Consider the following 24,777-nt stretch of genomic DNA (forward strand, 5'->3'; position numbering starts at 1 on the left):
AGTTGGGAGGGGGAGGGAGTGAGAGAGAGAGAGAGAAGGAAGGAAGAGGGTGGGAAGGAAGGAGGGGTGGAAGGAAGCCGAGTCCTCTGGACCTCACCTGTCTCGGTGTCTCCAGGATCACTGGGGTGTGTTTAGCAAACACGTGCTAAGATTTAAATGTAAACAGGTCACGTTTAGCTTTGCTTGAATAGAGTGGAAACTTCTCTCGTCTGTTGAGAACAGTCAGTATCTGGAATTTTTATCATTTAGGTTCAGTGTGGTTTCATGTCCGGGGCTCTTTGCCCCCTAGTAACTGGTGGAGGACGTTACCACACAGTGGAAGGTTTGCTTGCTGTTTGTAACCCTGTTCCTGTCTCTTTTCTGTCAACAGAAGAATTGCGGAAGTTGAGCTGGTCCGGGATCCCGAAGCCCGTCCGTGCCATCACGTGGAAGCTGCTCTCGGTGAGTCCCCCCGGGCCTACCTGCCCGCGCCTCTTCCTCCCGCGAGGACAGGCTCCCCTGGCCTGGCCAGGCTCCCGGCCCTGTCACGTGCCCTGTCTGTGCCGCGGTGATCTGGGCCTTTGCCGGGGCCAAGATGGCATTTCCCATCCTTTGCTTAATTTCAAGCTTGGTTTGACAAGGCTGGCAGAAAATGAGGATAAGTCATAATTTATGACAGCTGTATTCTTTTTCTCTGATTTTATTGGTTTTTAAATCTTTGTGGTATTTCCAAACCTGTGGTATAGAAAAGTTCCAGCATAGAAAATTATTTCAACTCTGAGGGTCCAAACAGGGAAATATGTTTGAGGATTTTTTTTTAAATGTTAGTAACCACGACATTAGAAACAGTTTGTGTCTGTGTGATGGAGGCTGGAGTTGTGGCTTGCTCGCCCCTAGTGCTGAGCTGCCGGTCGTGGAGGCTTCTGGGGAAGCTCGGGTGCTGGTGCTTCACCTGAGTCCGTGTCAGAAGCGAGCTTGGCCCTGCTGAGAATTTCAGAATAGTTTATTGACAGCTTTCTTCCCCTTTGCTTTTTGTATTATTTTTGGAGCTAAGTTACTAAGGACCCCTAAGAGTTTACTCTAAATTGCGTCTGACTTTCAGTATTTAAGACTCTTTCTCGCTAATGAGTCTTGATAAATTTGCAGCTTAGTACCTCGTAATCCTAATTGCAGATGCAGCTCTGAATGGTGAATATTTATTGACTAAATATTCTCTTGCAATTAAAATTAGACCTACTGCAATTGCTTATGTTTTTGTTGTTTGGTGCTTTTTATTTTAAGCGTTTGTATCCAGTTTTCCAAATGTCCTCTAAGATACGTTACAGGAAGTTTGGATGAAAATACCTTTAAGAGCCTCTGTTGCGGTTTTGTCTTTGTTAAGGGTGTGCTGCACCTGGTGGAAAGTCCTCCGTGAATTACGTTGTCCTGTCCTCTTTCCTTTCGTTCTCAGCCTCTGCGGGTCATGGTTTAGGTCCCCTCATGTGCTGCCCAGTGATTGACCTGGAAGAAGGGCCAGCTGGGACTCAGTGGACAGAGGGGCAGAAGAGGAGATAGCACAGGCTCCACTTGGCTGATCTGAAGGGATGGGGGGAGGTGGGGAGAGCCTGTGACCAGGAGTGCTGCGGATGCAGGTGACAGAAAGTCCAGCCTGCTCACGCACATTTATTCACTTAACCACCACTGATTACAGGGGCCCTTTGCCCGGAAGCAGAGGGGAATTAGACACTAGTCCACCACAGTGGGTTGGGGTGCTTGGGTTTGGTCAGGGGTGCAGCAGGGTTTGCTCTGGGGACCACAGACTGTGGGATGTGTGGGATGCAGGCGGGCACTGTGGGCGAGAGGAGGGCAGCAGCGTAAGTGCCGAGGGCACACGTACTGGGGGGAGGCCTTCACTCCCAGGGTCTGCATGTGGTGGCGGTGGGTGAGAGGTGGGGGGGATAGGACAGAGATGAGTGGGGCAGTTCTGACTCTCTTAGGCTTGCGTTGACGGCTGAGTTAAAAAAAAAAAAAAAGGGCGTTGGGGTCAATGAGCAGACCCTGTCCTTCCAAAGTGGGGGCACCAAGAAAGAGGGGGCCGTTCCAGGGCAGTGCAGACTCACGCAGTGCCAGACAGGGCTTCTTGGAGAAGGTGGGATGCTTCTGTGGCATCTCGAAGGGGGTGTCAGGGCTCCTCCGGAGAGGGAGATGAGGAGTCACGTGGCCTGGGGCACGCAGCAGAGGCAGGGCCAGCAGGAGTCAAGGCCGAGGTGAGCCAGCTCCCCAGGAACCAGCAGGCTGAGCCCTTGGGCGAGGGAGGGGATGGGGAGGCACGGGGAGCTGGAACCAGGGGAGGCCGGCGCTCAGGGGCCACACCCTGAAGGCTTGAAGTGGGGGGCTGGGGGGCTGCGTTTCTGGTGAAGCCAGGAGCCTCTTGCAGGGGCCATTGGTTGGCTTATCCGTTCATTTGATCAGTATTTATCGAGCGTTTTCCGTGTCTCAGGCACTGTGTGTGATGCCAGGAGGTAGCAGGGAAGGGAAAACGACCACGTCCCATCCCTCACGGGGTCTGCGGAACAGGGTGGAGTCCCTGCCTTCCTCTGCTGCCCCCAGGACGGAGCTGGATCTCACTGCACGGAAAGGAGCCCATCTTCCCAGGAGCCCATGTCCCCAGTGCGCTATCTCCCGCTCTCTTTCTTTGCTTTTTCACTTGTTTTGCAAACATTTATCGAGTGCTTGCCGTGTGCCAGACCGAGCATGTGCGAGAGATTCCTCTGGAAGCGGTGGTCTGTGCCCCTTGGAAGGGGGTTAGAGCTGGGGCAGGGAGAACAGGAGGGGGAGAGGGGGTCCAGGGCTGCAGGTGTGGGTGGGGCTCGGGCAGTTGAGGAGAAAGCCAGGGTGGGCGCTTTGGAACTGTGCTCACTGACAGTCCAGGCCTGTGCGGGCGAGCAGTGGTGACACCCCAGCCTACAGGGCTCCTGGGCCGCACGTGGTGCAGCCACGGGGGCAGGGAGGGGGCTCTGGGCACCCGGGGGCAGGGAACCCAGCGGGTTGAGGGGTGTTGGTCAGACCCGGGTGCGGACAGGCGGAAGGAGGTGGACCGTGGGCGCGGTCGCCTCCTGTCCTGTAAACCGGACCCAGGGGCTTGTTTCTGAGGCTTCCGCTCATGCCTCGGGTGCTCCCCGGCCGTCAGCCTCAGCACGTGTCCCGTGGCAGGCCGTGGCAGGAAGCGCAGGCGCTCAGTGAACCCTGCCCCTCACGCAGCCCTGGTCCAGCAGATGTTTCTCGTGGGTCTGCCCTCAGCTGGGCCCTGTGCAAGCGCCAGGCCCAAGGGCGTCACGGGGACGGCGGGGAGAGAACCCTGCGGGCGCCTAGGCCGCGGGGGCGGGCTGTGTGTGGAGGAGGGGTCTCTGCAGTCAGGGCTGCCTCTCGGTCGTTCTCTGTCTCTGAGGGTCTCACCCAGCCTGACACTCCTCTCTCCTGGGAGGGAAGCTCTCGCAGATCCTGAGGTTTGGGCCCATGAAACAGATCCGAGCCTTGGGTGGACTGAGGTGTCAGGCTTGGTACCGACTCCGGCTCGCTGTGACACGGGGTCTGCTGAGCGCCCACCCCAGGCTGGGCAGCAGGGACGTGGCGGTTTCAGGTCACCTCTTGACCTTTTGTGGCTTTCCATTCTGGGTCCACATTCGTGTCGCCTGGGCAGCTTGGGAAATGCTGCTATCTGGGTTCCCTAGGGGTTCTCAGGCAGGCCCAGGGTTGGTGACTGCTGCTCCAGGACACTCTGGCGCCACGTGGGACAGGGCAGGGCACCCCCGAGCCCGCTGGCAGACAGGACGCTGAGGGCAGCGCACGTGGGTGGAGGTGCTGGGCGGGGGAGCGACTGGGCCTGACTCAGCCAGGTCGTGCGGTCCGGGGCTCAGCTGCCGGGGCGGAGGTGGGTGTCCCAGTCCCCTCGGTGTCCAGGATCAAGAGTTGAACCCAGGATCGGGAAGAATTTACGCTCTGTCCAGTTTAGAAAGACCACCAACCGCAGCTGAACTTGAATATGAATCTAGTTCAAGACCTGGCTAACAAATGACTTTCCTGACACGTTCAAGATTTGTCGTTAACACCATCCTGGTGGCTCGTGGACGAGTACTGTTCTTAACTGATGAGTAGGAAATGCTGCTTTAATGAAGAAAGATGGGAAACTTGGCTCTGGTCACTTATGGAGAGCTAACACATGCTCTAGAACTTTCCATTAAACCACCACTGACGCTGGTTGACATTGAAATTCCATCCAAGCCGTGCAGTAACTTTTAAAAATTAATCCTGTAGACACTGATTTATTTAAAACAGATAACCAGACAGGACCTGCTGTATAGCACAGGGAATTCTGCTCAATATTCTGTAATAACCTAAATGGGAAAAGCACTTGAAAAAGAATGGATACATGTATATGTATAACTGAATCACTTTGCTGTACACCTGAAACTAACACAGCATTGTTAATCAACTATACTCCAATATCAAATAAAAGTTTTTTAAAAAATTAGTGCTGTAGAAAATCATATTTTTGACTCTTAAAAATAACCATCTCAGGGGCTTCCCTGGTGGTGCAGCGGTTGAGAGTCCGCCTGCTGATGCAGGGGACACGGGTTCGTGACCCGGCCCGGGAAGATCCCACATGCCGCAGAGCGGCTGGGCCCGTGAGCCATGGCTGCTGAGCCTGCGCGTCCGGAGCCTGTGCTCCATCCGCAACGGGAGAGGCCACAACAGTGAGAGGCCCGCGTACCACACAAAAAAAACAAAAAACAAAAACTATTTCAGAAACATTGAACAGAAACAAAGTAAACACTTGACATTTATGCTAGTCAGTAGTATGGTTAGAAATGATCAGTGAAACTCTGGTATCATCTTTCCTTCTTTCAATATATTGAGGTGAGTTTGCACGTGAACCCAGCAGGAGGGAGCGATTTGATGTTTGTGTCACCGGGACAATTTTGATATAAGTATATGCATGCATTGTTTTACATTTATGATTAGTGTTTTTATAGCATGCTAATACAGCAATTAAGTTTTCTGTAATTTAAAATTCAGTGCATACTTGAATATATTTCATTTGCATAATTTCCAGTCTTGCTTAATTACCTGGGGGCCTCAACTTGCATATGTGTGTTTTCCTTTAGGAACGGGAACGTCAGGAATATGTGTGGGGTTTTTTATTGCCCGTGTCCCCGTTTTGATACCCTTGCCTTTTAGGAGTTCTGTTTTGGTATGTTAGTTAACGTTTGGGGGTGGCGAGAATTTCTGGGTACTCGTTCACATTCACTAAGAATCCTTTGGTGGCACTGCAGGTGATCTGCATAAGGCTGTCCACCCTGACCCCGGCTGACACCGGGCTGGCCCCACTGCCCTGGCCTGGCACACACGTCCATGCCTCTCCTGTGCCAGGCTGTTTCGGGCTTGCCCAGGGCCAGCCAGGACATGCTGCCCTGTGTGCTCCATGCGGCTCCGTCACCTTTCTCAGGGCGTCTGTGTCTGTCCCTCTCTACCTCCATCCTCTCCTGCATCACCAAACCCAACCCAGAGCAGTACTGGGCCAGCACAGCCCTACTTCTCATCAATTAGCTTAGACACGTCCTCCCCAGCCCCCAGGGCGGGGGCGCTCCTTGGGCGTGACGGTGTCCTTGCACATCTGTTGACATCATTTGTTCATCCACCAAGTATCTATGGAGCGTCTGTTGTGTACAGACAGTATCCTGAGCCCTTGGGGGCTGTCTGTGAACAAAAGGGGTGACGGTTCCTGCCCCGGTGGAGCTGGCGTTCTCGTGGGATGACACAAGCAGTAAGCGCAACAAGTCAACTTCGCAGTATCTTCCAAGGAGCTGAGTGCTACAGAACAGAACGCGAGCAAAAAGTAGGGGGGATCCTGAGGGTGAGGTCGGCGGCCGGGGCGACACCTGTGAGCAGGCACTTGGGTGGGGGGGAGGGACGTGGCCACGCAGGGTCTGGGGCAGCGCGTCCAGGTTCCTGGGTTCTTTGGAGAGGGATGTACCAACTCCAGCAGCGCGTGGGCCCTCGGGACGCGGTGCAGACCAGGCGGCCCCGCTGCCTGGAGCCGTGCTTGGACGTTGAGGGTAAGCAGCAGAAACTAGCAGCGTCCTCGGCCCCGATGCCGAGAGGAGGGGCCGCTCCTGTGGAAGGGCCAAGGCAGCGCCCGAGCCTGGAGCCCAGACCGAGCGTGTGGGAGCTGGCCCTGCAGAGGGGCAGGAGGAGGGCGGGCGGCTTCATCAGGCCTGGCAGGTTCCGTTCCAGGCGCCGTGGCTCCTGCCGTCCGCGCTGCGGCCTGTCCTCGGAGCTGAAAGATCCTCCTGTACACGAAGGTGCACAGCCGAGTTCCCATAACATTTTACCGACAGAGTATCCTGTGGGCTGGACGTGGCCTGTGGGTGGTAGTTTGCTGACCCTGATGCAGAGGAGAAGGGCCCCGGGCAGCGGGAGCAGCGAACTCAGAGGGGCCACGAGCCAGGGTGAGTGAGGGAAGGGGAGGGGAGAGTGTCCCCCGGCTGCGAGCTGGGGAGGGCTGGGCCGGGCGGGCGGGAGGGCAGGCGCGAGCACACTGAGAGGGGGCAGGGGCCCTGGGGCGCGGTGCTGGGCGGTCCGGTCCTTCTTTTCCACAGCAGCGCTGGCAGGCGTGTGGGGATGGCCTGACGGGTGGGGAGAGAAGCAGGGCCTGGTCCACCGGCAGCCGGCCGCCGCAGCATCCCTGCATCCCGGTGCTGTCAGGGGACGTGTGTGTGTGGCAACGTGGTGGCGGGGGACTCGGTCCCTGCTGCTGTGAACGAAGCCAGGTGGCCCCGAGCAGGTGGGGCCTCAGGTGGGCCGGCTTTGCCTTCAGTCCCCCACCAGGTCCGCGTGCCTCTGGGGCCCGCTTCCTCACCTGGGAACAGGGTTGGTGTGGCCTGTGTGCGCCGGCGAGGGTTCGAGGCAGGTCTGTGTGCCGCCTGGTGAAGAGCTACACGGTCACCCGTGACTGTGGCAGCTTTAGGACGAAGAAAAAGAAGTAAACCCCGGAAATCGTTACTCTCCAGGAGGCGACAGAGCCTTGACATGGCAGTGAGGCCAGCCTGGGCGTGGCCGACGCCCCTGGGCCCACACGGATTCTCTGAAGCTGTGACTTCCCTCGGGGGGCAGGGCTGGGAGCCCAGCAGGAAGGGGGCTCTGTGCGGGGCCCCCCAGGCCGGCATGTTGCAGGTGGTGCTGGCTGCAGAGGCCGCGTCCTGAGCCGCTCAGCTTTGCCGGCTGGCACGTGGAGGCTCTGCGGGCGGGCCCGGCACTTCCGTCCACACTGCGGGGCTCCTGTCTGTTTTTGGCGCTGGTGTAATTCCGTGAGGCGGTCTGCTCTTTGGAACACACATGCCTCACTTGACCAGAAAATAGAGGCAGGTGGGAACCGCGGCCACTCCTTTCCTCGGTAGTAGGGCCGCTCATATCTGACTCTCATGTATTGTCAGATGGACCTGCTGCTCTGGGAATGGGCCCCTTTCCGACCAACGGTAATCAGTTGAAGCCGTGTGAGGGCAGGTGTTCTCCATGGGGGCTTCTCCTCGCTGTTGGGGAAGGTGGAGGGCAGGTGACACCTTGTGCCCAGGCTGCTGGGATGTAAATTGCTACACCTCCTGGCAGCGTCACTTGGAAAAAAAGGCATCAGGAGCCTTAAATGTAGCCCGTATCCCTTGGAGCTAACAATGCACTTGTAGAAATATTACTGCTCACGGCCACGTATTGTAGAATACTGGACAATTGGAAGTTGTCAAAACGTTCAGAAATCGAGGAAAGGTTAAATAGAAATCCGTATAAAGAAATATATATGGTGGAAGGCTATGCAGCCTTGGGGATCAGTGGTTTTAGAGCAGGGGTTGGCAAGCTTTTTCTGTAAAGGGCTGCAGAGCAAGTATTTCAGCATGTGTTTCAGTGGGTCACATGGTCTCTTTCCGACCACTCAGCTCTACCTCGGTTGCGTGCAGCCATACACGTGAGCAAACGGGCGTGGCTGTGTGCTGCCAAAGTTCTGTGTATAGACATGGGCAGTGGGCTGGCATTTGCCGACTCCTGCAGTGGAACAATACGACGTGACAGCGGTAATACGGTCATGATTTGAAGTTGAGATACATAAGCACGGAATGTTGGAGAGGAAATTTCCTTCAAAAGGACTAGTCATTAAAAGTAAATTGGGCTTCGTTAAAGTCAGGAACTTCTCTTCATCCAGAGACATCCCTAGTAGGGAGAAAAGGCAAACCATGGGGACGAGCAGGAGATGCTTGCAAAGGGCTCACGTCAGCCTACATGTGGCAGGTGCTTATGCATCAGGAGGAGAGAGGGGGACCACCTGACAGGGGAGGGAAAGGGGCTGCACTCAGATGACGTACACGGCATCCTTCAATCCACTGGAGATGCAGGTGAAAACTACATTCTGATAGCTACCTCCGTGAACCCATCGGGATGGCCAAAATGAAAAGATGTCTGATACCAAGTGTTGGTAAGGATGTAGGGCAGTGGGCGTTCCCATGCGCTTCGAATGGGAGTGTAATCGCTTTGGAAGATTCTTTAGCAAAACCTGTCAGAGGTATGCCCACCTAGCAGTTCTGTTCCCAGGTGTATACTTAACAAGATGCGCATCGTGCATTATAAAAGGCAGGTACAAGAGTGTTTATCCCAAAAACCTGGTAGCAACCCAGATGTCTGTTAACAGACGGATTTTGTACATGGAGATATTATGCAACAGTGAAAATTGTTTTTTTATTTTTGGCTATGTCAGGTCTTAGTTGCGGCACGTGGGATCTTCGTTGCGGTGTGCCGGCTTCTCTGTAGTTGTGGCATGCGGGTTTTCTCTCTCTAGTTGAGGCATGCAGGCTCAATAGTTGTGGCACGTGGGCTTAGTTGCCCCGTGACATATGGGATCTTAGTTCCCCGATCAGGGATCGAACCCGCGTCCCCTGCATTGGAAGGCGGATTCTTTACCAGTGGACCACCAGGGAAGTCCCACAACAGTGAAAATTAACTACTGTTTTTGTGTTACAAAATGAATGAATTTTTCAAACATAATGCTGAGTTTAAGCAACGAGCCAAAAAAAGAAAAAAAAAGACTCTATGTATATAAAGTTCAGAAATAGGCAGAATTTATCCAGGTGTCAGGAGTCAGGGAGGTACCTGTGACACCAGATCAGGAGGTAAGGGTCAGTGGTTGGAAGGCTCCCAAAGGGCCCTGAGACAGGGTCAATCTATGATCATTCACACACACTTTTTGGGAGCGCACGTGCACACACACGTTATGTTTCAGTACAAGTTTATTAAAAAGTTTAAATGCTGTGATCCAAATGTGCTAAAACAAATGTGCCTGAGTGTGTAATCTGTAATACAGAGCAAATGCTAATGGAGATGCCTTAGAGAACTAAAGGGGATGCGTGTGCTCACATAGCTGAGAAGACGCGGCTGGACTTAGGTTGATGTCATCTCAAGGCGACTGAGCTCAGCTCTTCTTGAGTCAGCTCTTCATGGTGGACCTGCAGCTCGTGGTTCTCCCTCGTGGTCACAGAGTGGCTGCTGCAGCTCCAGACTGTGCACATTCTCTTTGATTCACAAGCAGCAGCAAAGAAGGCCCCGGGCCTGGCTTTTGTGCCTGCATCGGGTCCCCCCTTTACCCCTGAGCCTGCCGGTCACTGGCTGGTGGGATGGTGTAGCTGTTTAGCTTATTAGCCCATCAAGACCTGTCCTGAAGGAAGGGGATTACCCACCTTCAGGTGGCACATGGGTTGAGACTAGGAAGACGCAGTTCCCAGAGGCTCTTCAGGGCTCTGTTTGAACAAAGGATGCATAGATGTTTAGCAGTAAGCACAGTGGCGTTGACTTTGGATGTGAAAGTGCTTTAAAACGCAGAAAGCACTGCAGGGGATGTATTGGTTCATTTTTCACTCATACATGAATGCACTCAGTGAAAACTTGGGTGCCTGCCATGTGGCTGGCACAGTGAGGGGCTGGCTCTGCAGAGCCTCGTGCCAGGTGCTGCTGGGGCGCTGCGTGAGCAGCCTCTTCGAGGGTCAGGTCTAGCCTCTGGAGGGGGTGACGCTGAAGGGACACTCGAGGGATAGGCTTTAAACGTTAGGAAGAAAGCAAGGAGAAAACACTTCTCACATGGGACGCAAGGACCACTAAATACAAAAGAAAAACTTTGTCCATTGGACTTCATGAAAATGTGAAACCTCTGTTGTTTGAGACTTAAAAAGGCAAGCCACAGGCTAGGAGAGTATAACCACAGTGCATATATTTGACAGAAAGACTCGCGTCTCGAATGTATACAGCACTCATAAAACTCACTAAGAAGACAAGCAACTGATTAAAAAACTGGGCAAAAGATGTGAACAGACGTTTCACCAGAGAAGAGAAGCAGCGGCAGGAGGGTTTGTGAACAGACGCTCAACATCATGAATCATTCGGGAAATGAAATTAGAAGCCCTCGACAGAGCGACTGATATTAGAGGTTGACAATACTGAGTGTCAGGGAGGGTGTGGAGCGTCTGAGAGTCTCAGGCATTGTTAGTTGGGATGGAAAATGGTATCATGCTTCTGGGAGAGGATCTGGCAGTGTCTTAGAAAGCTGAACATACACCTACATTGTGACCCAGTAACTCTGCTCCTGGGTATCTGCCCAGGAGAAATCAAACTGTATATTCATAAAAATCTTGTGCAAGAATATTTAGGACAAGCGTTATTTAAAATAACCCCAAACTAGAAACAACTCAAATGATCAGCAAAGAGTGAATGGCTTAACAAACTGGTAAATAGCCGTACCCTGGAAATTCCACCTGGGGAGAAAGAGGAGGCCACTGTTGGTTCCTGAAAGAATCTCAGAAGACAGCAGGCTATCATACGGCATTTGTCTTTCCCTTTCCGACTTACTTCACTTAGTATGATCATCTCTAGGTCTATCCACGTTGCTGCAAGTGGCATTATTTCGTTCTTTTTTATGGCTGAGTAGTATTCCATTGCATATATGTACCATATCTTCTTTATCCATTCGTCTGTTGAAATCTAAAATATGGCACAAATGAACTTATCTACAAAACAGGAACAAACTCACAGACATACAGATCAGACTTGTGGTTGCCAAGGGGGGCGGTGGGGAGGGAAGGACTGGGAGTTTGGAGTTGGTAGATGCAGATTATTCCATATAGAATGGATAAACAACAAGGTCCTACTGTTGAGCACCGGGAACTAGAGCCATTCTCCTGGGATAAACCATAGTGGAAAAGAATATAAAAAAAGAGTGTCTATAGGTGTATAACTGAGTCACTGCTGTACAGCAGAAATTAATACAACACTGTAAATCAACTATACTTCAGTTAAAAAGAAGCCAGCAGGCCGAGTGAAGGAAACCTTGCCCCCAGGCACAGGTCCACATGATTCCACTTACGGGTGATTCTAGGACGGCAGCCGCGACCTGTGGGGAAGAGGGGGTGAGGGGACCGCAGAGGGCACTGGGGCGGTTTTGGGGCGATGACACTGCTCCATTCTTCACGGGGGCAGCTGTCGCATGGCTGTGCCCCTTTGTCAGATGTCATGGAACCGTTTCCTGAAAAGAGGCACCTTCTGTTTTATCCCTGGTGTGGTGGTAATGTTGACTGAAAAGTAGAAAATGTAAGACAGGAGTCTGGGCTCTTCACGGCCACCCTTTGCTGCCTGCCGGACCCTTTCTGAGTCTGTATTGGGCCTGCAGCTGCCAGAGCCCAGGAGTCTTTGGAGAGAGGAGAAAATGTGCGTGAGAATTTACACATATGTGTGCGTACACACACACACACACACACGCATACGCACGTGTATGTGTATATATGCATGCGTATGTGTGTACGTGGACACACACACATGTATAGTTGTAGGGCCTACACGCTTCTGAGCTCTCCGTGGTGTCCAAGGCATTTAGAGAGGGGGGCTTTCATCTCTCAGCTGTGCTGTAGATGAGCGCGGTAAATGCCAGCCTGCTGCGCCGGCTCCGGCCCACTCCTGTACGGCTGCAGGTGGAGTTCCATCACCTCGGTGGAGGCTGCAGACGCCTGAGCCCAGACCCCATGGAGTGCGGTTGGGGGTGATACTTCCATGGGGCTCAGCTCACTGCTTTTCTTTGTGTCTCTTTCTTCACAACTCATTTGTCCTCCCCTCTGTGTCAGATTTCAGAGCGCCAGGCTCGTTTAAGATGTGAGCCTTTGGGGCTTCCCTGGTGGCGCAGTGCTTGAGAGTCCGCCTGCCGATGCAGGGGACGCGGGTTCGCGCCCCGGTCTGGGAGGATCCCACGTACTGCGGAGCAGCTGGGCCCGTGAGCCATGGCCGCTGAGCCTGCGCGTCCGGAGCCTGTGCTCCGCGACGGGAGAGGCCACAACAGTGAGAGGCCCGCGTACCGCAAAAAAAAAAAAAAAAAAAAAAAAAAGATGTGAGCCTTTTGATTACAGACTTCTTTCTCACAGAGACTCCAGGAATTACCATTAACCGTATGTACTTTTCTTGTTTGTTTTTTCTCACACAGGGTTACCTTCCTGCCAACGTAGACCGAAGACCAGCCACGCTCCAAAGAAAACAGAAAGAATATTTTGCTTTTATTGATCACTATTATGATTCTAGGACGGATGAAGTTCACCAGGACACATACAGACAGGTGGGGATACTTCTTCTTTTTCTTGTCACTTGAGCCACTCGGTGACGTCTGCCTTCTTGGAGGAAATGGTTTATCTGGTAAGTTCCTGATTGGGTCACAGATCTTTATTTTCTAGTAAAGAAATAAACTTGAAAGCAAATAATGGTGAATTCCCGCTGATGCTAGCACCTTGCGCATCTCCAGTTCCTTCTGCAGAAGTGGGAAGGGGGCTCTTAATTGGAGCCACAGAACAGGTAGCCCAGACCCCTCGCCGTGCACCGAGATCCTCCCCGCCGACCCCCGCCCCGCCCTGGGTGGAGGGTGTCTTGTGACTCAGCGAGCGGCCGTCTCACCAGAAGGTCAGGAGCACACATTTGTCTGGGTCGGGTCAGACGTGTGAGTCCCCTGGGCCCCGTGGGCGCTGTCCTCTGCTGCTGTCAGGGACGTGATGTAGGTCGAGGGGAGCCGTGCTGCTCGGCTTGGTTCTGGGGACACACAGTTCAGTCCGTGGCAGAGGTGCAGCCAGCTTATCAGTCTGCTGTTCAGTTTACTACAAAATGGGTATAATTATGGCTTCTTGAATAGTCAGTTGACTGTGTGCATGATGGGAAAGATACTTAAAATTGATTTATGGTTCATGGTGTATCCAGAATTTGCTGTTAGAATCCCTCGAAGCCTTTATAATTCTCGTCTTTGTAACTTGTGAGAATTCAGAATGGTTTGTGCTGCAGTTGAACCACCTTTTGGTGGTTAGGAATGGGTAGCACTGCCTCGTATCCTGACATGAACTTCTGATTTCCCTGATGCGTGTCAGTATGGAGTATTTCCTCTTGGAAACCCGACCTCTAGGTGGATGAGAGTTGCCGAATTTTTCCCCCTCAGATGTGGGATACCCACATCTCCTTGTCAGTTTGGTGTAGCGCTGTCAAAAGGTCCAAGACAGGCCTTAGCGCTGATTGCTGACCACAGGTTCTTTAAGTTAAATGGATTGCTGAAAGGCATCTTCCCCACACAGACACGTGGCAGCTCTGCAGGAAGAGTGACTCGTTTGGGGGCGGGGGGAGATGGGGCCGGGGACCCGCTTCCGTCACCTCCCAGGGCGGGGCCTTCTCTGCGTCTGGCCCCTGCGGCCCACACTGGGGCTTGTCCTCTGTCTCCCACCCGGGTGGCTCCCAGGCCACACGGTGCTGCCACCCATCACTCTGGGAAACTGATTTGTGATACAGATCGCATTTGGATTGGATTAGGGAAATACTAGCTTACCTGGTTTGTTTTTCCACTTCACTGGTTTTAGGGAATGGGTACATTTGGTATTGTGTTGCATGTATTTTTGCTGTGTGTGGTTTTTTTTTTTTTAATTTATTTATTTACTTTTGGCTGCGTTGGGTCTTTGTTGCTGCGCTCGGGCTTTCTCTAGTTGCGGCGAGCGGGGGCTACTCTTCGTTCGGTGTGCGGGCTTCTCGTTGCGGTGGCTTCTGTTGTTGTGGAGCATGGGCTCTAGGCGCGTGGGCTTCAGTAGTTGTGGCACGCAGGCTCAGTAGTTGTGGCTCACGGGCTCTAGAGCGCAGGCTCAGTAGTTGTGGTGCACGGGCTTAGTTGGTCCGCAGCATGTGGGATCTTCCCGGACCAGGGCTCGAACCTGTGTCCCCTGCATTGGCAGGTGGTTTCTTAACTGCTCCGCCACCAGGGAAGTCACTTTGCTGGTTTTTATTCCAAAAAAAGACGCCCAAAGGATGGCACGAGCGTCTATCAGCAAGATTTACCAGGCTGCATTCTATTATGAATTTCTTGAGGGAAAGTTAATTAAAAATGGGTTGCATATATCTTTATTCATTACTGTGACAGGTAATAAAAAGCTCCTGTGTTACTGTGAGTCCCCCACACGTTCCTCCATTACTATAATTGAGCAGTGGAAGCTGGGGCAGTGTCTCCCGTGGGCCTGCTCGCTTTGTGCTGCGCACACACGCCTCTTGGAGGTGGGCCCTGAGCCGTCCTGGCGCGGCCGTTTCAGGCGCTCTGTTTAGCTCAAGGTGGAGCCAGCCTGGGTTTGGGGCTTGGGCACCCTGGTCTCTCCCCGCTGCCCGCTCATGGTGTTTGACCCATGAACTGACCTTAGCCGGCCGTCTGCCCCGAGGGGTGTGGCCTGGCCTTCCCACAGCACTGGGAGGCCGCAGGGGGCCAGGGTCCCCTGTCTGCTTCCCTGTCCTTTTTCTGTCCTCTGTTCATTTGAGTTCTGTGTTTACTCTTTGGGTGAAGATGTCCCATCCACAGCACACAGAGTCGGTCAGAGCTAAAGGTTCATCTGTGTGTCCTCCCCGCTCTGCGGGTTCTGCAGACTTCGTGGCCGCCCGACCGGCTCAGTCCTGTATGGGGGGCGGGGCACACAGAGCCGCTGCTGGTGTGCACCATCCCGTCCCCCAGCGAACGCACGACGGGCAGCTCTTCTGTCATGTGGGCCGTGCTGGCCCTCGGCGTGCCGGGGACAGACGCGTGCCCACGTGACTCTGATGGCATGTGATCAGTGCTCTGAGGGCGACCCTAGGGGACGCCCTGGTCAAAGGCTGAGAAGGTTCAGGGCTCCCGCTAGTGGCCAGCTGCAGCCTTCCGACCCCACCAGCCTGGAATGTTCCCTCCTGTCCTCCCCGTCCAGGCCTCCTTCCCTCAGCTTGCTAGATTCCTCCCCGCGTTGCTCGGTGGGCTTGAGAATGCTTATTTCTTGCCTTCTCTGATGCCTCCTCCTCTCCTCTCTAACTGTCCTTCTCACTCTCCCTGCCGCCTCATCGTCCACGCTCCCTCAGCACTTCAGTCTGCTGGCCCCTGGCCCAGCTCGTACCCTGAGCAATCTCATCCCCTCCCTTGGTACCACTGATGGGCAGCTGATTTCCAGGTTCTCCCCTGAGGGAAGAGCTCAGGCGGGAACCTGTGAGTGCAAAAACGATTCCCACGTCTCAGAGCCGTGCAGCTGATGGAGCTCTGGGGGCTGTTGGTCCACCTTCCTGTTGGATCTTCCCCAGTAGCCCTTTGAGGGACGTGGCAGGTGTCTAATAGGCGAGGATGCTGAGCCCCAGAGCCTGGTGAGGGACCCAAGGCCACGGTGCTGGCGAGGCAGAGTGAGGAGACTCCCAGGCCCTGTGGATCTCAGAACCCTCGTGGTCACGGGCAAGGACGGGGGATGAACCTGAATCGTAGGCTCCCCACGGCGTTAAGATGTGCACGTCTTCCCTCGGCCTGTTCGGGCCATTTTCCTGGGTTGCGTGGGGATGGTGATAGCGTTGGCCGCTGTGGGGTGCTCGTGTAGGGCGTTGAGGGCCGGCCTGGATGCCAGCTCAAGCCCTGAACGACCGTACTTGGTCGCGTCTTGAACCCGCAGCTGTGCTGCTCCGCGGTGTGGGGGACTTTGTCACGACTCTCATGTCAGATGGTGGTCAGGCGGGGATCGGCTGATTCCACCAGAGGTTTTTAAATGCGTCCTCTGAAAAGTGCCCTGGGCCCCCCAAGGATTTTGTAAAGTGGAGAAAACTGTGGCCGGGGTTCGAAGAAGGAGCCGTCCCAGTTGAACGCTTGTACACTGTTGATGTGCTTGAGTCGCTCCCCATGTCAGAGGCTGGAAATCAGTGTTTGCTAATTGCTGTGGATCCTGTTACTGCACAGCCGAGGGCCTGCTCTGCTCCTAATCACGCAGCCGCCACTGGGCTGGAAAGCGTGGAACAAGCCTGTCGTGCTAGGACCGGGGGCGGGGAGGGGGGCCCAGGCAGACGGAACCTGCCTCTCCTCCACGGGAGAACACCTGACACAGAATCTGTCTTCTCAGAGAGAGCAGAGCGAGACCCGGAGCAAATCCGTTGCTGTTATTAAGCATCACTCTCTAATCATAATGCCTGTCATGATGTTCAGCATCTTTTAACATACATGTGTCTTTCTCCTCCATCTGCAGATCCACATAGACATCCCTCGAATGAGTCCTGAAGCGTTAATACTTCAACCCAAAGTGACAGAGGTAAGAGCTGGGATCCGGAAGTTCCCTTTCTTGGAGGGAGATGGGTGCCCACCGTCCTAGTGGCTCTCCCCATGGCAGGTGTGGGGATGGCCCCTGGGGACAGAATCGCCAACCGGAATTGCTAACTGTTCTTTAACTATTTTTATTGTGCAGTACTGGTGTGTACAGAAGAACTTAGTTGGAGTTGTGTATGTAGTTTACACTCCCGAGTCCACCACCCAGTTTAGAACCGAGACGCCCACTCGAGTGAGACTGATAGTGTGGAAGCCACCTGCTGTTCTCGCTCGTCTCCAGGCCCCTCCCCAGGAGATGACCTCTCTCCTGACCTGTATCTGCGATTCTTCACGCCTTTAACACATGTCACGTGACACTGGGAAAGCCGTGTTCTGGAGCCGGATCATTCCTCTGTGTAGTCTGATCTCTGCAACTTGGCTTTTTTCATCTACATTATTTTCTTAGATTCGGCTAATCTCTGTGTCTAGTTGTTATTTAAATATTCCACACTTTCTGTTGCCTTTTTTCCTGTTGGTGGACATCTGGGTTGTTTCTGTGGTTTGCTATTGGGAATAGTGTTGCCTGGAAGCTGCACGTGCAGTTACGCAGATGCCCCCTGGCAGGGATTTCTCAAGAGCATTTACGAAGAAGGAAGATTGTTGCAAGGTTGGCTGTCAGCCTGTTGAACTTTCCAGATGACGTCAGGACGCTCCCCAGTGGGTTGTCCTGATTCAGCTCTCTCCCCTGTAGAGGACCAGCCGTCCTGGTGCTCACACCCCTGCCAGGTCTGGGTGTTGCCAGGCTTCTCAAGTTCTGTCTCTGGTGGGCATCCTTCACTTTCCTTTCTCTGATCACGCGTGGAGTAAGCATCTCTTCGTGTATTTATGTGCTTCTGTGTCCCCCTTCAGGGAAATGCTTGTTCCCACCTTTGCCTGATTTCTTGTGTGGTTGATCTAGTTGTTTGTTGGTTGTTGATCTTTATATATTAGGGATTCTAATTCTTTGCAGTTTGTATATGGCAGATTCCTCCTCCTACTCTGTGGCTTGTTTCTGACACTTTCTTCTTGATGGCTGTCGTGATCGGAAGTTCTCAGTTTTCGTGGCATTGAACTTACCCATCTCTTCTATTAGGGTTAGCTTCCTGAGATCTTTTCCTACCCAGACATCCTCAAGCCATTCTCCCTCCCTTATTTTCACCTCAAAGTTATAAAGTGTTAGCATTCACACCTGTTTTAATTCATCTGTATCTGATGGCTGTGTGTGCTGTGAGGTGGGAATCCAGCTTAACGTTCTCCCGTGGTGGCCGGTCCAGCTTATCTCCCCACGTTTGCAGTGTCCCTCTGTTCATGCCATTTTCACATTCGCGGAGATCTGGTCTCTGTTTTGTCCCAGTATTCGAGTTACCTTCATTCATTCAGCTTCACCCTAAGTCTCAGTATTTGGTAGGAGGTGTTCACACCCCCTCTTCCTCTTCAGAAGTGATCAGGTCATCTTAAGGCTTTGCTCTTCCACGTAAGTTCCAGAGTCAGGGGGCCAAGTTTTTCTCTCTCTATCTTTTAAAAAAATATTTATTTATTTTCCTTATTCCTTTTTGGCTGTGTTGGGTCTTAGCTGTGGCGTACAGAATCTTTTTGTTATGGCGTGTGGTCTGCTCGGGCTTCTCTCTAGTTGCGGTGCTCGGGCTTCTCTCTAGTTGCGGCGCTCGGACTTCTCTCTAGTTGTGGCGTGCGGGTCTTCTCTCTCTAGTTGTGGTGCACAGGCTCCAAAGCGTGTGGGCTCTGTAGTTTGCGGCACGTGGGCTCTCTCGTTGAGGCACGCGAGCTCAGTAGTTCTGGAGTGTAGGCTTTGTTGCCCCGTGCCATGTGGGATCTTAGTTCCCTGACCAAGGATCGAACCCGCATCGCCTGCATTGGAAGGCGGATTCTTTACCACTGGGCCACCAGGGAAGTCCATCTCTCTCTCTCTCTCTCTCTCTTTTTTTTTTTTAATCGAAGTATGGTTGATGTACAATATTATATGTCACAGGTGTACAATGTAGTGGTTCATAATTTTTACTCCATTTTATATAGTTATAAAATACTGGCTATATTCCCTGTGTTGTACAATATGCCCTCGTAGCTTATTTTATACCTAATAGTTTGTACCTCTTAAACCCCTCCCGTGTAGTCCCTCTCCCCACTGGTAACCATTAGTTTGTTCTCTATATCCGTGAGTCAGCTTCTTTTTTTATTATATTTACTAGTTTGTTGTATTTTTTAGATTCCATTCTTATTGGTTTTTAACGTGTGTTTGACTTGAGATTGGAATTGCACAGAATCTATAGGTCAATTTGGGAGAATTGACATCTCTATGAAATTTAGTGTTCATTTTCATGAACATGCTAATTCCCCATTTTTTAGGCCATTCTTTAATGCCTTTCAGTGAAGTTTTAGAAGTTGTTCCATAATAGGTCCTGTGTACATTTTATTAGATTTATTCTTAGTTGTCATATTTTTTGTTGCTATTATAAATGGCATCTCTTTAAATTGAATTTTCTTATCGTTTTAAATGTTTGTTTTGCATCTTGATTGCTCCAGTAAATGCACTTTTAAACTTTGATATTTCTTGTCTGTGCAGTAAGTTTGTTAAAAAGAAATTCAGGATTATTAAAGCCAAAGTGCTTTAGATTACAGGACACAAAAGGAGAAAATTGGTTTTCCACAGACGTAGTCATTTTGAGGTACTTGACGGGCGTCTGCCGCCCCTCGGTGGGGAGGTCGTCGGCGGTGCATCGGCTGCCCCCTGTGCTTGGCTTTCTCTTCGTGGTCCAGGTTGGGGCTCCAGCTCCCTCCCTCACGCTTGCATTCCAGCAGTAGGAATGCGAAGACACAAGACACAAGACACGAGGGAGAAGAGCAGCCCCTCCCATAACATAGGTTCTGAGAGAAGCTGCTTGTAGCGCTTTGGCTCGTATCCTACGTGCTTGTCCTTGGCTGTATAGGACCAGGAAACGTCACTCTGATTTCACTTGGTCTTGTGTCCCTATAAAGTCTGGGCTTCTCATGACTCGGGAAGAAGGGTTTCTGCCATGAGCGTTTCCCCCAGTCTGTCTGCGCTTTGGTTTATTCGTCCAACAGGTGATGCCCGCTTCTGCTCTGGATGTCTTTTCCCCCCTCCCTTCCCCTTCCCCTCCCCCTCCTCCCTCCCCACTGTCCTCCTTTTCTCCTGTCAGCATTATTGACGGCTAATTGACACACAGGAGAATTCACCTGTGTTAAGCATACAGTTAGATTAGTCTTGACACCTGTGTGTAGGAATGTACCAGCCGCTGGAATCATGGTGTGGACACTTCCATCGCCCTGAGAAGTCCCCTCGTGTCTCTTTGCTGTCAGTCTCCCGTCCCCTCCCCCTGCCCCTGGCAATTGCTGATCTGCTTTCTATCCCTAGACTTTTGCTTTTAAAGCATTTCACAGAAAGGGAATCATACAGCTTACAGACTTAGCGAGTGGCTCCCCTGACCTGGCCAGGGCGTGGACGTTCAGCCCTGCTGTTCACGGCACCGCCGAGCAGGGCCGTCTTCCGGGTATGTGTTTGCCCAGTCACCAGTTGGTGGGTACTGGGGTCCTTGCCAATTCTGGGCCATTACAAAGTACATTTGCTCTAAACCTTCACGTATAAATCTAGGGGAGGCATCTGTGTTTTCCCCTCTCTGGTAAGTGCCTAGGTGTGGAGTTGCTGGGCCATATGGTATGTTTATACACTTTCTAAGAAGCCTCCGAGCCCCTTTCCGGGGTGGCCGTGCCGGGCCGCCATGCTTGGGGCGCCTGGTCGCTCCACATCCTTTTGTCGGTTCTTGGGACTTGCCAGCCTTTAATTTTAGCTGTTTTAAAAGCAGGTGTGTCGCGGGCTGTTACGGGGTCACAATTCGCATTTGCCTGCTGACTGGATGTCGAGCAGCCTTTCATAGGATGATTTGTCACGCTCAGAGCTTCTTTGCTGAAGCGTCTCTTCCATTTTTCGCTCACTTAATTGCCTGAAAAACCTTTAGCCCGCCTGTCCCCTGGCCTCCCTTGGACCTTCTGAGTCAGACTCCTGGGGTGGAGCCTGGAAATCCCCACCCGAAGGGAGGCCACCGAGGGAGGGAGGGTCTTTGCGGAGGTAGGACCTCCTGGGGTAACCGCTAGAGGCTGCGCCACCTGACCTCCCCAGGGACCTGGGACCTGGGGCCCAGCTGCTCCTGGGCTGGGGCTGCTCCCCGCCTGTGCTCTGCTCTTCTGTCTCCGCTGCATCTGAGCAGACCTTCTGTCTGTCTCGTTTTCAGTCCTCACGCAGGTGCCTGAAGCGGCGCACGGCACAGAGCAGCTGTGAACAGGTACTTGTTTCGTGAACAGCTGTCTGGATTCCGCCTTCTCTCACCTGTGACCTCAGGTGTCTGGTTCGGAGACGCTGTTCCCCACGACCCTGGCTGGTGTCCCAGCCCCTCTCCCCGGCTTTCACGCACGCTCTGGCTGTCTCACGGTGCTTGTCGTCCAGTAGCATTTGTCTTCTTGTTGGTGAGGTCTCACCCCCACTGTGCGTCAGCTCCCTGGGAGCAGGGCCGTGGCTTGGTGCCTGGAGCGTTGCCTGGAGCCTCATGGGACTCAGGAGGTTTTGTTGAAACCAGTAATTAATCTTTTTATCCAGCGCTGTTATTTGAAAGTAAAATTCGTAACTTTTTTGCCACTTGCTCTTTTTATCCTCTGTCCGCCGAATAAACTCAGCCTATTACTTGGGAGAACACGGACTGGGACCCGAGGCCCTCTGGCCCTGTGATTGGTGCAGGGAGCTCACGGGAAGAAGCTCTTTCAGATTTCGCAGCTGGGCCTTTTCACTTGATAAGTTCATCATCTGTGGGGTCACTTCTCCGTAATTGTTATATTATCTACCCTCTGGTTATCTGCTTCTTAGGGCTGTTTCACAAATTAGGGAAAGTAGATGCTTTTTCCAATTAGCCGTGGAGAAGTGATGTCTCATTACATTTAAACAGACACAGAGGATAATGAAACACGCAGGCCTTTTAGACACATTATGTACCGTTCTTCCAGTTGGTGTGATGAGTTTTCCGTGGCCCTGAAGGATGGTCATTTTCCAGGAGGCAGGTGCCAGTGGAGCACAGACGTGTTCATGCTGGACTCCTTCCCCGATTGTGAACTTTCTGTAGACAGACTTCCCGACCGGAGCCTTTGCGTGGAGAAGCGTGGGCCCCGCGGTGGACGGGAAGAAAAGCCCGCTTCCGAGGAGCAGGCGTTGGCTCTGTCCACGAGGATCCGGGCCAACCTGAAGAAGGTTTTGGCATTTGCACGTGCCGTTCCTCTGCCTGGGGGCCCCAGCCTACTCTGCTCGGCAGCCCCCCGAGCTTGCCAGCACCCCCTCTCCTGCCCTGGCTGGCCCACCGCGCCCACGTGCTTCCCGCGTGTTGTCCCGTGCCTCTGTCCCCTGAGACTCAACCAGCTTCCACGCTGGTTTTGGCCCCCTCTGGTGCCTAATGGACATTGGTGGGCTTGGGTGGGTGAGTCAGCTGTCTTGCTGGGATTCCGGCCGTGGCTGTCTCTTCTCACGCTGCAAGCTCCCCAGGGCACGGCCTGGGTCTTTCTTCTCCTGGGGCCGGCACGTAGCATGGTAAGCGCTTGCCAGATGTTGGCGGGACGCATGCGTTAAACACGCACTCCTCCTGGTGTGAGCGTTCTGTACCGCGGGGCCCTGAGCCTGGGGCGCTGCCGGGGCTCAGTGCCCCACGAGTCCGCGTCTTCTTTCTCCTCCTCTCTTCGTTCGGTCTCATAATTCATCTTTTTTTTTTTTTTCTTCAGAGGTGGGGATGCATTTGTGAGAGCCTGAGGGATACATATTTGTTATAGAATCAGTTCATTAAACTCTTCTGGTATATATTTTGGGGATCTAATCCATAGAGCTTTCCTTTTTTTGTCCTTTTGGTTTTATGGTAAAATAGAGCAGAAAGATTTCTATAATATATATGTCCAATTTAAAGAAAAAATTAAAAATTAGCTTCCATATACCCACTGTCAGGCTGAAGAAATAGAACCAGACTGGCCTCATTGAGGTCCCTTCTCTGTCCCTCTGCAGCTGTGTCCCTGTCCCCCAACAAGTAACTGTTCTCTTGAATTTTGGTTAATTATTTTCTTGCTTTTCTGTATGGTTTTATGACACGAGTTTATGTGTGTGTGTGTGTGTGTGTGTGTGTGTGTGTGTGTGTGTGTGTGTGTGTTTCGCCTGTTTTTAATCTTTGTTTTTAGTGGACTTGTGCTGTCTGTACTCATTTGCCATCACTCTTTATATTACAGAGTTAAGGTTCTGAGCTCCATCCACCGATGCTTGTCGTGTAGTTCATTTTCACTGCTGTGTAGTATTCCCTCGTGTGTTCCTGGTTTATTGATCCAGTCCAGTGTTGATAAGCATCTGGGTTATGTTCGTTCTTGTGCTTTTTCTCAGAATGTTGCCGTGAGCATTCCGAGTCCCTGTGCACAGGTCTGAGGGTTTCTCTGGGGGGTGTACCAGGGAGTGGCCCCAGGGGCCGGTGGTGAGTGCCCAGTGCTGCCCCCTCCCCTGCACTGGGAGCTGTGAAACCGAAAGGCTCCCTGACTGCCTGGGTCTCAGGGTGCTGTTCACTTCCGATCCCTTCACTGCTGATCACGTTAAGTATTTTTTCTTAGGTTTCTTAGGCCATTTGATTTCCTCTCTTGGGAAATGCTTCTGCCCCTCTTTCTACTGCATCTTTTTGTTTGTTAGTTTATCCTCCTGATTGTAGAAGTTCCTGATATAATCTGGATACTAATTCTTTTTTGGAAACATATGGATACATATATCTTCTTTTAGTTAGTAGGCTGTTTCTTCACTCTCCTTGGTGTGAACAGCAATTCCTAATTTAACAAAGGCAGTTCCGCAGTCTTTTCCTTTATGATCAGGCCTTTTTGCGTACTGAGACATCCTTTCCAACCTCACGATTTCAAAGAAATCTTATATTCTAAGAGTTTTAGAGTTTTGCCTTTTACCTTTAGGACCGTAATCCATTTGGGATTGACTTTGCACGGAGTTTGACACAGCAGCCCCATTTCTTTTAAAATCCCCCACGTGGATAAGTGGTTGTGCCCCTTGCCCTCATGAGCTATCATACAGCAGCTGTGTGTGGGCTCCTTCTGGGCTGGCGTCTCTTCCCCTGGTCTGTCCACCCATCCCTGTGCCGTCTTCATCCTGTCTTGGTTACATGGTCTTGATGTCTGGTAGGACAGGCCACCCAGGCCTGGCTCTTGTTTCTGGGCTACTCATGACCTTTTGCTTTTGAAGGTAAATTTAAAATCGTTGTATTTCATAGAAATCTCAGAAATTACATAGAATCTGTTGAACAGTTGGAGAAAATTAACACTTTGTTTTTGCATTTAGTTATTCTGATCTTTTAAACGACCATACCTCCTTAAATATATTACAGAACTTACTAAATTTATTCATAGATACGTTTTAAGCAAATAGCGTTTTTAAAATTTTTAGTGGCATTGTCTAATTTTTTATTGACAGTATATGGAAATGCAGTTGACCTTTGTAAGTTAATTTTGTATCTGGCAAACTTACTAATCTCTTTCATCAATTCTAATATTTTGTGTGTAGATGTATTTGAGTTTTGAAAGAAGTTAATCATATTACTTATGAATAACGATAGTTTGGTTTTTTTCTTTCTGTTCTGTATATACATGCTTGGCTTTTTTTTTTCCTGCTGGCCAAGACTTCCACTGCAGTATTGAATGTTAGTAGTGAAAGCAGGCATCCCGGTGTCATTCCGATTCTAAAGAAGTCTTTTAACATTTCTTCTTCGACAGGATATTTACTGTAGATTTTATAGATGCCTTATGTTAAGGATGGTGCCTTGCTTTTCTCATAGTTTGAAAATCCTAAATTCCTGTTGAGATTCATCATGTCCTTTCCCACGTGTCATCGAGAGGAGAATAGGTCTTTGCTCCTTTATTCTGTTGACATGGTAGATTTTATCAGTGGGCTTCCTAGTATCGAGGTGACTGTACATTCCCGAAATAAATCCAAATTGGTCAGGATGGATTTTTTTTTACTGCCTCGTGGGATTAAGTGTCATAACATCTCATGTGCCGAACCGCCAGGAGGGGAAGCCTGGCCTCTCTTTAAATGG

General features: G+C 51.8%; 1 protein-coding gene across 1 annotated transcript in view; it reads left to right on the forward strand.

The window, feature by feature from the left end:
• The window catches only part of TBC1D22A (TBC1 domain family member 22A), a 314,302-nt gene that overhangs the window by 97,179 nt on the left and 192,346 nt on the right, over window positions 1–24,777 (forward strand). Inside the window, exons 5-7 of the mRNA XM_060025836.1 lie at window positions 371–441; window positions 12,512–12,640; window positions 16,554–16,616. Of these exons, the coding sequence (XP_059881819.1) occupies window positions 371–441; window positions 12,512–12,640; window positions 16,554–16,616 (263 nt within the window). The remainder of the gene's footprint in view (window positions 1–370; window positions 442–12,511; window positions 12,641–16,553; window positions 16,617–24,777) is intronic.

This window comes from Delphinus delphis, chromosome 11, assembly GCF_949987515.2.
Source record: "Delphinus delphis chromosome 11, mDelDel1.2, whole genome shotgun sequence".
In the NCBI taxonomy this organism is placed as follows: domain Eukaryota; kingdom Metazoa; phylum Chordata; class Mammalia; order Artiodactyla; family Delphinidae; genus Delphinus; species Delphinus delphis.